Source organism: Lontra canadensis, unplaced genomic scaffold (genome assembly GCF_010015895.1).
Source record: "Lontra canadensis isolate GAN:19392208 unplaced genomic scaffold, GSC_riverotter_1.0 scaffold5, whole genome shotgun sequence".
Classification (NCBI taxonomy): domain Eukaryota; kingdom Metazoa; phylum Chordata; class Mammalia; order Carnivora; family Mustelidae; genus Lontra; species Lontra canadensis.
Window position 1 is genome coordinate 15,844,843 of NW_022630999.1, and position 16,628 is coordinate 15,861,470.

The 16,628-nt window shown below is 50.2% G+C and overlaps 1 protein-coding gene across 3 annotated transcripts in view; it reads left to right on the plus strand.

Moving 5' to 3' along the window:
- The first annotated feature begins 9,956 nt into the window (after positions 1 to 9,956).
- Positions 9,957 to 16,628, plus strand: part of PPARGC1B (PPARG coactivator 1 beta) — a 105,237-nt gene continuing 98,565 nt past the window's right edge. For all 3 annotated transcript variants that reach the window (XR_004381968.1, XM_032851518.1, XM_032851519.1), the window contains exon 1: positions 9,957 to 10,089. Coding sequence is in view for 2 of the 3 variants with exons in the window: in XM_032851518.1 (XP_032707409.1) it covers positions 10,012 to 10,089 (78 nt within the window). In the remaining variant the exon portion in view is untranslated. The remainder of the gene's footprint in view (positions 10,090 to 16,628) is intronic.

The following is a 16,628-nucleotide window of genomic DNA, read 5'->3' on the forward strand; positions in this document are numbered from 1 at the left end:
GGGTTAGATTATTGATTTGAGATCTTCTTTCCTGACACAGGCATTTAGTGCTTTATATTTCCTTCTCTTCTGCGTGCAGTTGTTTCACTTCGAGTCTGGGGATCCCTCTCACCTTCTCCACTGACCCTGAAGGGGCCAGAGCAAAATAACCGGGCCTAGAGTCAGGAAGCCTTTGCCTGGTCTGGATACTGACACTTGCTAACTGACCTGGGCTAAGGCCTTGCTTCTCCTGGGTCTTAGTTTTGTTTTTGTAAGACTTTATTTTTTTAAGTAATCTCTATACCGAGTGTGGGGCTCGAACTCACAACGCTGAGATCAAGAATAACATGGTCTGCAACTAAGCCAGCCAGGCACACTTGTCTCTTATCTATAAAATGATGAGGCTGGACCCATAACATCTCTGGGGCTGCTCTAGTCTAAACGGCTTAGAGGGCAGGCTCATATCTGACCCATCTTTATAGGTTTTTGGAGTGGATGTGTCGGCATAGTTGGTCTGATACCTACCATATTTCAAATAATGATGAACATAAATGGAACTTTGAGATACCAATGACAACTGGGATGTGGTATGAAATACCCATGATTTTGACAGGTGACAAAGTTATAGATACTTTTAATGCTGCTGTGATTTGTTTGCTACATTCATAACAGAAGGAAATGCTAAATTTCAATTAGAGGCTAGAGAAAAGAGAGATATAATTTTTTCCTATGCAAATTAACTGTCCCTTGTTAAGAAATCTTTGTTTAGAAACTGGTTGACTCCCAGATTCAAAGGTAAGCATGTAACCTAGTACTGGCTCATCAGAGCAAAGCCTGGCTTAGCGATAGGCATTTGAACCAAACTGAAAGAATCCGAGTGAATCCTGGACTTTTGCTGGAAGACTGGGACAGTTCCTTCGGCTGGATTTGCTAAAGAGGATTGGGTACAGTCCTGGATCATACACACCTTGCTTTCATTGGGAGAACCTGCCTCAGAATGAAGCCAATACTAGGAAAGCAAAGCTGAGAATGAACATTCACAACTTCCTGGCAACATTCCTCCTTTTAATGTGTTAATTACGGAAGCCAATACATTATCTGTTAAAGCTGGTTTGAATAGGGCTTTCTGTTCATTGAAATCAAAGCAGTCATAGCTAATACAGTCCCATAAAGCTTAGCAGAGTGCCTGGCACAAAGGAGGTTGCTCATGAAGGAATGATGAATGAATTTCAAACAACGTGGCAACATGATTAATATTATTTGCTAAATTCATCTGTACAGATCTGGCTTGATTGTGTATAAAAAGATGAAGGGTATACTTAAAGTAAGCATTCCATAAGCTTTGGTTGGCTGAATGAATAAAAAACTCATCCATTGCCATTACTTTCTATCTTTAGCTTTGACTATTCTTCAGTGACGTAACTGGGACCATATAAACACCTGCAGACCACAAGTCTAAAGTCATGACAGGCTACAGTAACAAATCAAGTTTGTGGGCCACTCACTCTGGTGTGATACAAAGGAATAAGATAGATCTATATTTCATGATATGGAAGTACATCTAGACACATTAAGAAGGAAATTACAAAACAATAATTACAGTAAGATTCCATTTTCATTAAAAACAAAATCTCCCAAATAAAACTTTGGGGTTCTCTGTGAACATAATGAGTGCATAAATCAAAGAACAAAGTCTGGAAGGCTACTCATGAAACACTACCATTGGGCACCTCTGGGGAGGGAATCTATTGGGTTGAGTTGGCTACAGAAATGTCTTTTCTCTCTGTTGTTTCCAATTTTTATATAAGGATAACATAATTATGGGTCACTTGTGTAATTTAAAGTAGTTTGTAGGGGCTCCTGGGTGGCTCAGTTGGTTAAGCTTCTGACTTGATTTTTGGCCTAGGTCATGATCTCAGGGTCATGGGATTGAGCCCCATGTTAGGCTCCACTCTCAGCTTGAAGTTTGCTTAAGATCCTCTCTCTCCCTTTTCTTCTGCCCCTCCCCTCCATCCCTCCCCACCTCTCCCCTCCTCACTCTCTTAAAAAAAAAAAAGAAGATGAAAATAATATTCATTTATAATGAAAAAATAATAAAACAACTGTGACAGAAGGTGGAATATTTCCTTTTAATCTGTTTTCTCCCCTGAGGTGTCTGTCAGTATTCTCAGGGAAATTGAAGATAGCAGGGCTGTGCCTATGATGCTCTGCTGAGCTCATGACATTGTGCCCATGATACACTGCTGTGCCCATGATGCACTGCTGTGCCCATGATGCTGTGTCCATGATGTATTGCTGTGCCCATGATACTATGTCCATGATGCTCTGCTGTGCCCGTGATGCTCTGCTGTGCCCATCATGCTGTGCCCATGATGTATTGCTCTGCCCATGATACTATGTCCATGATGCTCTGCTGTGCCCATGATACTCACTGTGCCCGTGATGCTCTGCTGTGCCCATGATGCCATACTGTACCCTCTCTACTTTGCCATGTGTGTGAGGCCATGCCCTTTCCCTGGACCTCTGTAGTTCTGGCTGCTCCAAGAGCCAAGGAGATTCCACCCCATATAAAACCCTCCTGGGGTGGCCTACTGACCCGGATTCTCTTCTCAGTATCCTGACTCCAACTGCCTTTGCTGCCAAACTACACACGGCCAGGATGATTTCTCCCGCAAATGGGAGAGGGAATCAGAGCATCTCACAGTCAGGGCAGAGGCCAGGGGAGAAGCCCATCCAATGAACATTTGCGATGGCCAATCAGTCTGTCTGTTGTGCAGAAAGGGAATCTGAGTCTCAGAGTGGGAAGAGATTCCTCTGAATGTGAGTTTCTTGCCAGAGGGAGACTGACCTGCCTCCCAGTTCCGAGCTCAGTTTAGGGAGCGTGCCAAAACTTCCACCGTCATAGCTCTCCTTCATGCAGAGATCTTGTCTCCAAAATGTCCCCGTCACAATGCACATCTGGTACTTAAAGAACACATTCAGCACTTGGCAACCTAGTTTCCCAGAGGAGCTGGTTTTTTGGTGTAGAAAGCAGATAGCTAGTTACATTTTATTTATTGTAAAAACAAAATTGCAACAGCAGAAATGAAAATATTAAAATAAGTGATTTCTGCCAACCTAATCCTGTTTCATGTGTTCAGATTTCTTATGTCCCTCTAACATATAGATTTTACATGTGCATTTCTGCACAGACCTGTAAGCATTTCATAAACATTTTTATAACCTTGTTTCACTTAATATTATAGATTTTGCCCCATACATTTTCCATATGGCCTTATTCTGCCTTCTGCAGAGTATTTCATCATGTAAATAAACTGTATATACATAAATGCCTCTTCAGTGTTGTTATAAAATATTTCAAACGTACAGAAAAGCATAGGAACAATACGCTGTGCAGGTTTAACCAACACTGACACTTTAAAATTATACTTTGAGATTTTTTTAAAGAAAATAAACCATTACAGGAATAATTGGAGCTCCCTTCTATGCAATGGACTCTAATCTCCCAAGACAAGCTACAGAACCTGCAAGGCCCAGTGCAAAGTGAAAATGCAGGAACTTTTATTCAAAAATCATAATGAATTTTGAGACCATGACAGCGGAGCATTCAGCCAAGTGTGGAGTCTCTCTAAGCAAGTGGCACAGTGAGATTGCACGTGTCGCACACTCCTGAAGCCAGCACCGATGCCCCTGATGACCCCTGTCATTTTCCTAAAAGCCATCTGTGTCTTTGCTGTCCCATGTTTATGCTCTCACTTCATATACGTGTATTGACCAACATTATGGAGTATTATTTGATGTACTTCAAAATATTATGTAAGCGGCATCAGACTCTATCCTTAGGCTGCTTGTCTCCCTTATTGTTTTTGTGATTAATCTGTGTGGATTCATGAAGATGTTATTGATTTTCACTATCGTCTAATATTCCATTATGTGATCTCACCAGTGTTCATTTTTCTAGAGCCCTTCTCTTTTTACCATAATTACCAATGCTGCAGGGAGCATCCTTGGCCACAGCTCTCCGTGCATGGGTGAGCTTTTGTCTACTCTTGGTGACGGCGATGTAGAATTGAATAGACCCCCCCAAAATCCCCCCTTGGGAGACTTCGCTCTGAGTTGCCTCTCCTCTAAGATCCATCACCCACTGAAGCCAGAAACTGGGTATCCTACAATTTCCCCATCATTTCCTACCTATGACCGAACCCTATTGGTCTAAAATACGGCTTTCACCCAACCACTCCTGCATATCCCTCTTGCTACTTTCATTGCCTTGGTTCAGGGCCCCAGCTCTCCCTCAGGCTCTTCTCCCAGCCCCTCCAGTCTCCAGCATCCCTATTTGTTAAAGAACCTATTACACCCTGGCAAACTGCATGTTGACTTCTCTCCCCTGCACATGGTGAGATCAGAGCTGTGAGTTATACAAGAACAAGGACTGTATCATGGTTCCCATTTGTGGGCCTGTAGCACAGTGCCTGGCTCCTGGCAGCTTCTAAAAATATCTGTTGAATCAAAGTATATGTAAACACCTTTCTGTAGTTTTCCCAGCTTTTGAATCAGACACCTGGAATAAATCCCAGAAAGACCCCTATTCATGACTTAGGATAATGAATGTAACACACAAAGTCCTTTGTAAGTGAACTTGATCTTCACAAAATTCTATGTCAGGCAAGATGGATAGGATGATCCTCGCCAAGGGGTCATTTTCATAAGGTCCCAAAGCCAGTAAGTGACAGAGTGTAAAGAACAGGTCCTTGGGTCTTGCCATCTGCTTGCCTTATTTGAGAGGGATACTAAATTTAGATGGTGCCCTTTAGTGTTGGGCGGCTGCCTCTTTAAATTTTGCTGTTCTGCTACACAAATAACAAGCTGGTAGAATTTACATCTCTGTAAAAACAAAACAAAACAAAGTAACCTTCACATTTATGAGCCTTTGTTTTAACATCTAGCAAATGGGCGTAAGGATCTTCTTACTCTGTGGGCAGATGAGGAGGAAGCACCTTTCTATCCTTCCCCTGATCTGTTTTTCCCATGCTCAGTGCCTATTTAGGTGACTGAGGAGGGTGAATGAAATACAGCCTTTGCACACGAGAGAGACAGTAGTAGCTGACAAAACATTGGCTGTTTAATGCCCCACACTGGTTGACCTGGAAGTCCTTTAATCATCATAACACACAAAAGAGAGATCCAGGCTCCCGGGTGGCTCAGTTGGTTAAGCAATGGCTTTTGGCTCAGGTCATGATCCTGGAGTCCTGGGATCAAGTCCCGCATTGGGCTCCCAGCTCCAAGAGGAGTCTGCTTCTCCCTCTGACCTTCTGCCCTCTCATGTTCTCTCCAACTGTCTCTCTCTCAAATAAATAAATAAAATCTTTAAAAAAAAAATCCTCTTTAAAAAAAAAAAGAAAGAGAGAGAGGTCTGCTAAATGTAGCCCCAAAGTGTACAGGCGTGTTCACAGGCTACCCCTACAGGAAGAAGAGGGCATTGACTAATGCCGGAAATGCCTTGCTTATGATGGATTTTCAAGTGCCAAAGACCCGCACCCCCAGCTCTGAGACCTGAGAATGACACCATCTGGGTGAGGTCTTTATAAGCCCCCCGCCACCCCGAGGAGAAACCCCCTGGGGCACGACACACAGTCCACAGCCCTGGCTTCCAGTCCCGGCTCTGCCACTGAAGGGCTCTGTGGCCTTGGTCATGTTCTCCTACCTGAACAGTGAAGCAGGTGGATAACACGCTCTCCACTGCCCTGCTGCAGCTCTAAAGTTCTATGTTCAGTGAAAGGTGGAGATGGTTCTCCGAATTAACAATACAAAGCATGTGCCTTTTTAGTTCCTGTTGGCTCGAGTTTCTGCCTCCTGGACAGAAACTGGGAAATAGGTGTGTTTCTAACTCCCTGTTAGAAAGAATCACAGAGTTGTGGGTGGCTGGCTGGCAGGAAACCTCAGTGATTATCAAGACCCATGTCCTAGCTCCCTTGCTCTTTCAAGAAAAATTCACTACGCACTCATCGTGAATAGAATACAACCAAGTTCACTGATTTATCCACGGTGCCCAGCACAGTGCCTGGCACATAGTAGGTGCTCATTAAATATTGGTTGAGTGATGGGCAGTTTCTTGCAGGAAAGTCATCTAGAAGAGCCTCTTAAATGAAGATTCCTGGTCTACTGTATTGTAATCTCTGGTAACAGAGCCCAGGTGACTGTCATGCCCTCCAGAATTTGAGACATGGTTATAGCATTCTATGGTTATAGCATATAGAATAAAGCATTCTTCTATTATCAGAAGGGAGAAAATGCTGATGTTTTTAATTTGGTGCATTTGTCAGTAGTGACCGTAATAGTCAAGAGAAAAAGGTTCATTTTGGTGGAGCCATTTCTGTGGAGCCTGGACGAACCTGAGCTTTGCCTGGTGTGTGTGCAAGGCAAACTTTCACTTATCTTGGGAGAGTCAGGGCCAATAAAAAGGCAGAGCAGATAGGAGTGAGCCACATGAAGTCCAAGTTTGGCATTATTATTGCCCTTCATTTGGAAGTCATAAAATAAGAAATGTGCCACTGTACCAGCTTCTTGGGAGTGGTTAGCTGGTGGTGGTGGTGGGGTGTTTCTCAATTCCTTTCAAGGGTCTGTGGCTTGGACCAGATACGGGCTTGGGTTTAGATCTCAGCTGTGTCCCTAACTTCTTGGTCTCGGGCCGATCACTTCAGTCCCTCGTAAGCTTTAGGTTCCTCTGCTGGAAACTGGACATGACAAGGCGGGCTCCTCAGGGCTGTTGGAAACAAGCTGAGACCATACACACTTAGGCACCTTGCAGTGTGGAAAAGCTTGGTTCGGGTTGATACCTATAAACTACACTGTATTTTGGCTGTAGGGCTTAGTAGAGGTTCATTTAGCTCAGCTCTTTTGATTTAAAGGGAAACAGCCTCCTTTGCTTAAAGGAAACAGCCTGACAGAGGGCAAGGGAACTGCACAAGATCACACCTAGCTCCTTAGGTTTCTGGAGGACTTCTATATTCAATGAAGAACTTGACATTCCGGGGCGCCTGGGTGGCTCAGTGGGTTAGAGCCTCTGCCTTCGGCTCAGGTCATGATCCCAGGGTCCTAGGATAGAGCCCCAATCCCAGCGTCCTGGGATCGAGCCCCGCATCGGGCTCTCTCTGCTCAGCAGGGAGCCGGCTTCCCTGCCTCTCTGCCTACTTGTGATCTCTCTCTGCCAAATAAATAAATAAATAAGTTAAAAAAAAAAAAAAAAAAAGAACTTGACATTCCTCTGTGGACCAGAGAGGGTGAAGAGGCTAAAATTGTAGGTGGCCTCTGATGAAAGCATTTTGAAATACTTTTTTTTTTTTTTTTTAAAGATTTTATGACCTGAGCTGAAGGCAGAAGCTTTAACCCACTGAGCTACGCAGGCGCCCCTGAAATACTTTTGAAAAGAAAGTGACATTATCTCAGGTGGGGCGTCTTCTCACCTGAGTTGCTTGCCAGCCAGAAGCCCGTTCTGAGGACACAGGGATTGGTGAGAAATCCCTGAAGCTGGTCCATTTGCAGCTGTTCCTTCAACACCAGAGTTTTAAAGACAAAAGCTGCTCTGGATGAGTGCTGTTGATGCCTTCCTTGGGAGGCCCTGTCTGGTACTGTTAGCTCTGCAAGGCCAAGGCCTTGGGGACTCTCCAGGTCTGGCTTCTCAGAGACAAGGGGCTCAGTAGTGGTCATGGGCCATACTGGATCTGGTAGAGACATCTCAGGAAACAGGCCTGCAGGGCTCTGACTGGGGTCCATGGGAAGTAGCAGCAAAGCCCATCGTGCTAATGGTGATGACCTTGGTGATGGTGGTGATGATGATGAGGGGTGAGGAACTCTCCTAGCCGCCAGCAGCAGGGCCCAGCCACTTGTTTTACATGCACAGATTCTGGCCACCCTCATAGGAACCTTACAGGGAAGAAACTGTGCCCCAGAGAGGTTAAGCAAATAGCCACGGACACATTTTGAGGGAGCACCAAGATTCAAATCTGGACTTACTGGAGTCCAAGGCAGCCCGCAGCCCATGAGTGCTGGAAGAAAGGAAAGGAACACTGGCCAGTTCCTTCAAGGGACATGCATGTTACCCTCATTTTTATAGAAAAAGAAACAGAGGAACAGAGTGTAGCTCTTTTTTCCGTGAGGTCAGGCACTGGGCCAAACATTTTGCATATATTACCTCTTCAATCATCATAACATCTCTATGAAGTAAGTAATTCTATGATCCTCACTGATGCAGATGAGGAAATCGAGGCCTGAAACTAGATGACTTGCAAAGGATCAAAATTGGGCAGTCTGACCAGGGAGCCCATGCTCTTGACTTCTTGAGTTGCCCAATATGGAGACAAGATATAGCAGGGCTGGCCCAGGATCCAGGACGCATGACTCCCAGGCTAGTGGTCCAAGGCTAGATGGAGGCTCTCTGTTGGGAATCATTGTTCCTTAAAAGCCCGCTGGCCTAAAGCCCAAAGAGTGAAATCACGCCCTGCAGTTCTGGGAACCTCAGACTGGAAAAGAAGGAAGTTCTTGCTCTGGTGTTCAAGTCTGAGCAGGTGGACTGAGGACTCTCCCCGTTTCCTCCTCTGGCTGGGAGGGAGCCCACGCAGGGTGGGCCGGGTGGGGCAGCCCTCTGGAGTGCCAGAGGGGAGGAGAGCAGGAGGCAGGCGTGCCCAATGAAACAGGCCTAAAACTTCCCGCCTTTATGCTTTTATTCAGGCGGTGCCCTCATCTGCTGCCTGGCAAACAAACAGGAGGGCATGATGGTGAGAGTTCAAGGTTGCAGTCAGGAGTCTGGTCCTGGCACCACTGACTCTGGGCAGTTTTCTTATCTGTTCAGTGTGTGGTGCCAGTGGTGGGGAATCCTAATCCTCTGGGTTTTACAGTTAGCTCAGTATTTATTAATCACCTACTATGTGCCAGGCACTGGAGACACAGCAAATGCAAAGCAGATTCAGTCCCTGCTTTCATGGGTCTTAGAGTCTAGTAAGATCTAATCTTCATGGGAACAAATGTAAAATGGCAGCTGTGGCCTGTGTTTTAAGGGAAAGGCCTGCAGAGATAAGGGAGCCCATGACAGCCAGGGTTGGGGGCGGGGGGAGAGAAGGAATGGGTTGACTGTCTGAGTGGCAGTAGGGAAGGATACGCTGAAGATGTGGTTACTAGGTGAATGGGCCCTGTGCAGGGGACAGAACTCTGCGTGTAAACCTGTTGTGAGATGGTTCATCGAAGCAACTGGGAGGCCAGGGGGCCTGGGGAAGCCGGCAGGAGCTTGGGCACCTCAAGTTATTGTGGGCCATGGTAACAGAAGTCACTGAAGTTTGGTGGGGGGCGGGGGGGGGGGGTAGGGGAGTGAAGGAAAACTTGAGGGAGACGGTCAAACTTAACAGAATATGGATCAATGCGTCCTTCGAGGTAAAGAAAAAAAAAGGCCACCCCCTCTTTGAGCCTTCCCTGATTTCTCCACCTTTGACCTATGGTGTTCCTCCCTCTCTGGGCTTGCAGCTCAGGTAGAGAAACTGGAATCGCTGAGGCAGTCAGACCCGAGCTTTGTCTTCCTGCCACTGACATGCACCGTGACTTCACACACAGCCTACCTTCTCGGGCCTCAGTTTCCCCAGCTGTGCAGAAGCAGGTTGTCTCAAAGGACCCGCCCAGCGCTAACGCAACGTGATTCGCTCCGGCAGGAGCAGGGGGCTGCCCGCATTGCTGCGCAGGCATCGGGCTGCTGTCTGGGGCATCGTCACCCCGCTGCGGGCGCTTTCCTCCCGGCCGTGGGCTGCGGGGGAGGACAGTGGAGACAGACGTGGCGCAGGAAAGTGGGGACGCGACCCCCGGCTCGCGCGGGCACCGCGCGGCCCCGCCCCCGCAGCCAGCGGCCCTGCGGCAGCCCGGGCCTGAGCTCCGCCCTCCGCCTCCCGCCGGCCTCGCTCCCTCCTCCCGCCTCCCTCCCTCCCTCCCTCGCTCCCTCCCCCCGGCCGGCTCGGCGCTGACTCCGCCGCACGCTGCAGCCGCGGCTGGAAGATGGCGGGGAACGACTGCGGCGCGCTGCTGGACGAAGAGCTCTCCTCCTTCTTCCTCAACTATCTCGCCGACACGCAGGTACGGCCAGCAGGGGCCGTGGGCCCGGGGCCAGGGGTGCTGAGCTGCGGAGGCTGCCGCCGCAGCCGCGGAGGCCGGGAGGCAGCGGTGGGCGCATTGGGGTAACGGGGGTGCCCGCTGCAGAGCCCCCCTTCCATGCGCCCTGCGATGCTCTGTTACAGAGCCAGGGAGTCGGAGCCCCCCCACCCCACCCCCCCGCACCGCGCAAGCCGGAGCGTGGGGGCCTATACGGCCGCCGGGGAGGGTCTAGCCTCGCTCGCTTGGAGTCCGCTCCCCCCGCCAGCAGAGGTGGGGGGTACCGCGTTTCCTTGGGGAGGTGGAGCAGCGCCAAGGTGTGGGGGACCCTGAGGCTGGCCCTGGGTGCCGGAGGCGCGCCCTCAGACTCCCGGCACTTGGTGCCGTACTTTCACGTGGACTTGGGGCCCGGGCTCAGGCGCCTGTCCCCGTCCCCGGAGTGCCCTGGTCCTCGGGTCTCCCGTACCCTCGTGGTGCTGCTGGCCTCCCGCGGCTCCCCGTCGGCGCCCGCAGCGCGGAGTTTCCTGCCAGTTGCCGGCTAAGGGCTTAGGGGGCTGCGGGGCACGTGCACATGCCGGCAGAGATAGCACCTTCCTGGTTTCGCTACCGGCTGAGCCCCCCGGGAGGAAAGCATGGCAGGATGGGGGTGGAAAGACTGTCTGGGGGCGCCTGGGTCCCCCTGCGGCGCGCGGCCCCGGTGCGCGCTCGGCGATGCTGGGGGAAGGGAACGCGAGGCGGCGTCCCGGGCTCTGGCTGCGCCTGGGAGCCCCACCGGCGACACGCGCGTGACAGGAGAGGGTGCTTTGGTGTGCCGGGGCGGGTGTGTGTGTGTGTGTGTTTGCGAGGGCGCTGATGTCTTAGAGACGAGGTGGGGGGGCTGCTCTTGGGACAAGCCACCACCGAAAATGCCCGCACTAGGCGTGCGCGTCCCCCACCCCTTCCTTGGTTTTCCCCACCCCATGCCTGTTGCAAGCATAAAGTTTGGCCCCATAGTTAGGGTTTTTTCTCTGGGCGTCTGGCTGCGGGTGGCCGGGAGGCTGGGGATGCGGCGGAGGCGAGAAGGAGACCCCGGATGCGGGCGCACCTCTGGACGCGGAGAGGGCCCGCCGGGCGGAACCGGGCGCGGCTCGCGAGGGCTGGTTTGGTACCTGGAGTCCGAGCGCCGGTGCCGGCTCGTTTTGCATAACACTGGAAGGGAGGGGTAAGGCGGAGGGGGGGCGGGCGGTGGGAGGAGAGAGAGGGAAACTTTGCTTCTAGTTATAATCTGCCTGTCTCTGGGCGGCAGCAGCTGTCATGGGACCGGGTGGGCGGGGAGAGGCTTGCAAGCTGACTCCTAGCCGTGAGACGCGACTTGGAGGGGACGCAGCAAGCCGAGACGTTCAGCTTCGGGCGGCGACTCCCGGCTGGCGGCTGGGACGGCGCAGCGTGGCGGGTGTCGCCGAGAGGAAGCCCGCTACGCTCCGGAGAGGGCCGGCCCTCGCTCGCTGCAGACAACCATGCGTCAGGGAGCCGCGGGGCCTCGTGGTCGGTGGCGGGCGTGCTGGGGTGGTTTCGGGGCGGGGGCCGAAGGGGTGGTGGCGTGTGATCGCGCATTCTTCGGGCCGGGGAGGTAGTGTGTGATGAGCGGTCTGCGCGCGCGGGTGTGTGTGTTTGTGTGCACACGCCGCGCGCGCCAGGCGCGTACCTTTACCTCTGACGAAACTGCAGTGGAGCTCCCGCGGCGGTCACCTGGCGCCGTCGCCAGCCCCGCGCCCACGTCTGCTCGAATGGCAGATCCCAGTCCCAGCACCACCACCGCCCTGCTGCCCGTCTCTCGTCCCGCGTCCCCTGTGCCCCCACTCTCTACCCCCGGCCAGCAGCCGGGACTAGAGGGACTGGGTGCGGGTGGGACCGAGTTCCCCCAGGGAAAGTTCTGTCCTCAGCCCTCCCACTTGCCTGGGGGCGGGAGGGGGGTGCTCCAAACCTCTGGACTGAGACTCGGGTGAAGGAGGCCTGAGATAGCTGGAGACTCGTTCAGGGATCCCTAGCAGGAGCTGTCCGTTCTGGACCCTGGTTTTAACTCCATCTTTGGTGTTCTTTGGCTCACCGATAATTAACTATTTGTCCTCTTAGGCGCCCAGCGGGCTTACTCTGCAGGGATATTTCACCCAAGGAAACTAGAAAATTGGGTAAGCAGGTGTCAGCAGAAGCAGCGCAGTGAAAGTTAATCTGGGACGTTTGCTTTTTTTATTTAACCACGTGACAGGCTGAGGCTCCTCCGGTGATCTTTGCCGGCCCAACTTGGGAAATGTAATTGATAGGGGAGCTTTGCAGCCACCCCTAGAAGGTTCATAGAGCCCAGCCGGAAGAGGACCTGGGCGGGCCATCACGTGCCTCCTCATTTTACAGTTGGGGATAGAGGCTGTGAGGGGTGAGCGGCTTTGTACAGGACCACGCAGCCAGTGGGTGACAGAGCCACCCAGGGCTCCTGACTCCAGGTCCTGTGTGTTACCTCGAAATAGCACTGGACTTGGAGTCAGAAGGCCTGAGTGGAGTCGCCTTCCCCACTCTCTGGCTGGGTGACCCCAGAGCAAGCCATTTTAACTCTCTGAGCCTCCTTTCCTCCATCTGTCAAATGGGGCTGGTGTTGCTGAAGAGAAGACCAGGTCGAGGTGGTGGGGGTGAGCAGTGCTTGCATGTGAGATGTCTGGGTGTTCTGGTGACTCCTCCTCCTCCAGCCCCTCCCTAACCCTCCCCTCCATCTCCCCCTAGGAAGTGGTGGGGAAAGTGAATAAAAAGGTAATTTATTGTCTTTATCAGAAAGACTTGTCTTCGGTGGCTAATCCAGAGTCAGATAGAGCGAGGACTTCTGTTTAGGAGACTTAACTTTTACTCATTGAGGCCAAAGTTCAGAAATTCTGCAGACCAGGGATTGTGAAAGTTTCTTGGACAGGTTTGGGGCATGTCTCCCAGAGGACTTTGGGTTGGCTTCACCTTTGCCCAGCCTGTGCCCCTTGCCTCCAGTGCCCTCACCCCCCATTCCTGCATGGCCTTCTCGAGCAGGCCTTTCCAGGCTTGCCCTGCTTTCTTTTTCTTTTGGTTTTCTTAGTCTGTGTTATGCAACCAAGTACTTTTTTGTATGTGAGTCCTGTGGCCCAGTAGAGGAGTCTGGAACTAGAGTTGTGCCTTTTCTTTCTTTGTGCCCCCATGGCACCTGCCACCATGCTGAGTTCCTTTGCTCAGCCCTTGGCTAGGCATGTGAATTACAGACAGGGGAAGAGGCCAGGGTGGTCCCTGAGACAGCTGGGCAGTGAGTATGGGTAGAGAGGAATGCAGAAAGCTATAGCTGTGGGCCATGACTTTGGCTTCAGAAGCCACACAGTAAGCCCACACTAAATATGGGTTGTTTGAAGTCACTTGGGACATCAGCCATAGATGCCCCAAATGTCAGAGTCGGCAGCAACTTTATAAATCACGTGGTCCAATCCCTTATCGCTGAAAAATACTTAATAGTAGAGTTAGAAAATACTGGCAAGCATAAAGAAAATATTGAAAATATGTAATCTTATCCAAAGGTAACCACTATTAATTTTTATATATATTTCCAGACTTTTCTTTCCTATCGATTCCTATGGATTCTGTTGGTCGCACAAAAATGAAGTCTTTCATTATATATTCATTGTAACTTGGAATCATACTGTTGTATTGCTTTTTTTCTCCTCCAAAACAATATGCTGTGATTGTCTTCCCACATCAATAAATATTCTACTTCATGTCTTATATCTGAATGGTTATATAGTATTTTATTGAGGGTTGAACCACAATGTATTTAATCAGCCCTTTGTTGTTAGTCATTTAATTTGTTTATAATTTCTGTTGTTGTGCTTGTAAGCCACGTTAAATGAATGTCTCTGCATATGTCTTCTTTCCTTCATTGAAATTCCTAGAAGTGAAATTACTCTGTCAAAGGAACTTTGCAGGCGTTTGGTAAACACATTTCTGGATTGCCTTCTAGAAGGATTGTGCTAATTTACACACTTAACCAGCGTTGTGTGGGAATGCCTGGTTCCCCATAGCCAGATAACTCTTGATATTTTAATTGTTTTTCATTTTTGCCAGTCTGTTCATCAATAAATTCTTTTACCCTTTTGTTTTAATGTGCATTTCTTTGATCACTTGTGATGCTTCCCACCCCCCCCTCCCCGCCCCATAATTATGGGCCAGTTTGGTTCTGTTCTGTGAAATGTCATGTTTGTCAATTTGGCCCATTTTTCATTTGGGATCCTGTCCCCCTGTTATTCTGAAACTGGATCTGAGTACTCAGAAGGCGCCCCATCACTCAGAGAACCGGGCTGGTGGCTTGAACATCTAGTGTCCAGTTCCTGGGTCTGCAGTGCTGCTGTTCCCACAGCCTCTGAAGCCGGGGCTAACTTCTTTTCCAAGCCAAAGTTCCCGGCTCTGGAGGGGCAGGTGGAAGGGTAGCTGGCTACCCTTTGGCTGGCTGTCTTTGCCCACCCTCCACTTGTGTGAGAACTGGGGAAGTAACTTCTTCAGACCTGAGCCCTGAGGGGACAGGTTTGCTGGCCTCTTGTACCTGAAGCAGGGGCTCTGCTCTCACTGGGGCTCCCTGGCTGGTACTGATGGTGAGGATGAACCCGGTGAGGATGAACCCAGAGAGGCGATGGCCCAGCAGCAGGGCCCTGGGGGCTCCTACTTCCCCTTCACCTTGGGGCTCTGCTCTCCCCAGCTGGTGCGGGCCAGCCAGAAGCTCCACCGCAATTGCTGGGGGATGAGTCACCCTTTTCCCTCTCTCTCTGGAATAATAGAAGGGATACTGGTTTGAGTCAGAAGCAGCCTTGCAAATGGGGGCTTGGGCTTGGAAGTGAGGTCATAATGTGAGCATTGCAGTGTTCACAGCTAGCTCCTCCTGCATGGTCCTCCACATTAGAGCTCCCTTTAGATGTCATACGCACCGCCAAGACTTTTTGCATGGTTGCATTTTATCCTTGTAAAGATTCTACAAAGTGGAGGTGCCACGACTGTTAGCATTTTAGAGGGGAGGATTTGACAGTTTCAGAGAACTCATTGGCTTGCTGCACATACCCTTCTTGCTACCCTGCTTTGGAATGAGTAGAACAGCCAGGATCAGGGGCCCGGTTCTGGGACCACATGACTCCAAGCTCAGAAGGCAGGGACTACTCTGTTTCTGTGCACCTTATTTCTAGCACCTCCAGCAAACGAAGGAACATTGCATAGAGAGAAGAAACTCATAGGCCCTCTGCTTCTCTAGGCCTCAGTGTCTCAGTCTCTGAAATGGGGATCAAAGGCACTAACTCTTAGGGTTGAGACTTAAATGTATGTAAAACGAGGAGCAGCCAGTTGGCTGCTGAGGAAACTTGAAATTCTCTTTGAACGCCCTTTAGAAGGGCAGGATTAAGTATAATGCAAACTCCCCTTCGCGCAGTCTTTTTTATGCAAAAAAGGGAAGCATAATTCCTTGCAATCTTTTTTATGTAAAAACGGGAAGCATAATTCTTATTCTGTGAAGGTGAAGGAAACCCAGATAAAGTCATTTGGAAGAGAATGAGCTGGGCCATTTCCTATTTCTCTTCCAAGGTACTCAGGTGTCACTCATTGATGCACAATCAATTGGATTGAATGGCTTTCGGTTCCTCTCCCCTTCCTCCCGTCTAGGTCCTTGTCCTTTCACGACTGTGGGAGTCCTGCAGTTATTAGAGTGCGTGTCTGATATCACTCCCTTTCTCACACATCACCCATGGCTCTCCAGCACTTTTACATTCAAGCCTAAACTTGAACCCTGATGTTCAAGGGCCTTCGGGTACTTGAAGTCCGGAGAGTTACGCACTTTATCCTGATGGGTCTGCTTTCTCTTGGGTGTGCCCACCCCAGGGGTGTCATGAATATTCTTCCTGGAAGTGTGAGCTTCTCTTTCTCCACCCTTTGCGTTGGCCTCCGCACTCCCTTGGAGGGCAGCCTCTCCGGGTCTGCTCTTTGCTGGCTGTGAGACCTTTGGTGGGTCACATAACCTCTTTGCCCTTCCATTACTTAAAACTGTTGTGAGAAGTCCATGCAAACCCAATGGCGACTGGATTTAAAGCACCTAACACAGTGCGTGCCGTGTAATAAGCACCAAATAATAGACATCTTTCCTGATAGAGGTCCCATTTAGTTTAGTCATTTAGGGAATCGCTCGGGATTGTCAGGCTCCACGAGGGCAAGGGTTTTCGTCTGTTTTTGTTCTCCGTTTTTTCCCCCACAGTGAATAGACAGGTGCCTGGAATTCAATCATTCTACGACCTCGCTGAGTGAATGAGTGTGCTCCCCCCGGAGTCCCTTCAGGGCAGACACCACTCCTCCTTTTGTTATCTGTAGCCGGCTGTGTTCCTGAGACGCGGCAGTGTGATAAATGGTTGTGGAATGGCCTGGAGTATGCGCCCCCCCCCCCACAACTCCACCCCCACCATTTAAAGGCATTCGTAGCTCACCTGCACTTGAAGCTCCGCCCCCCTCCCCATCCCCACACC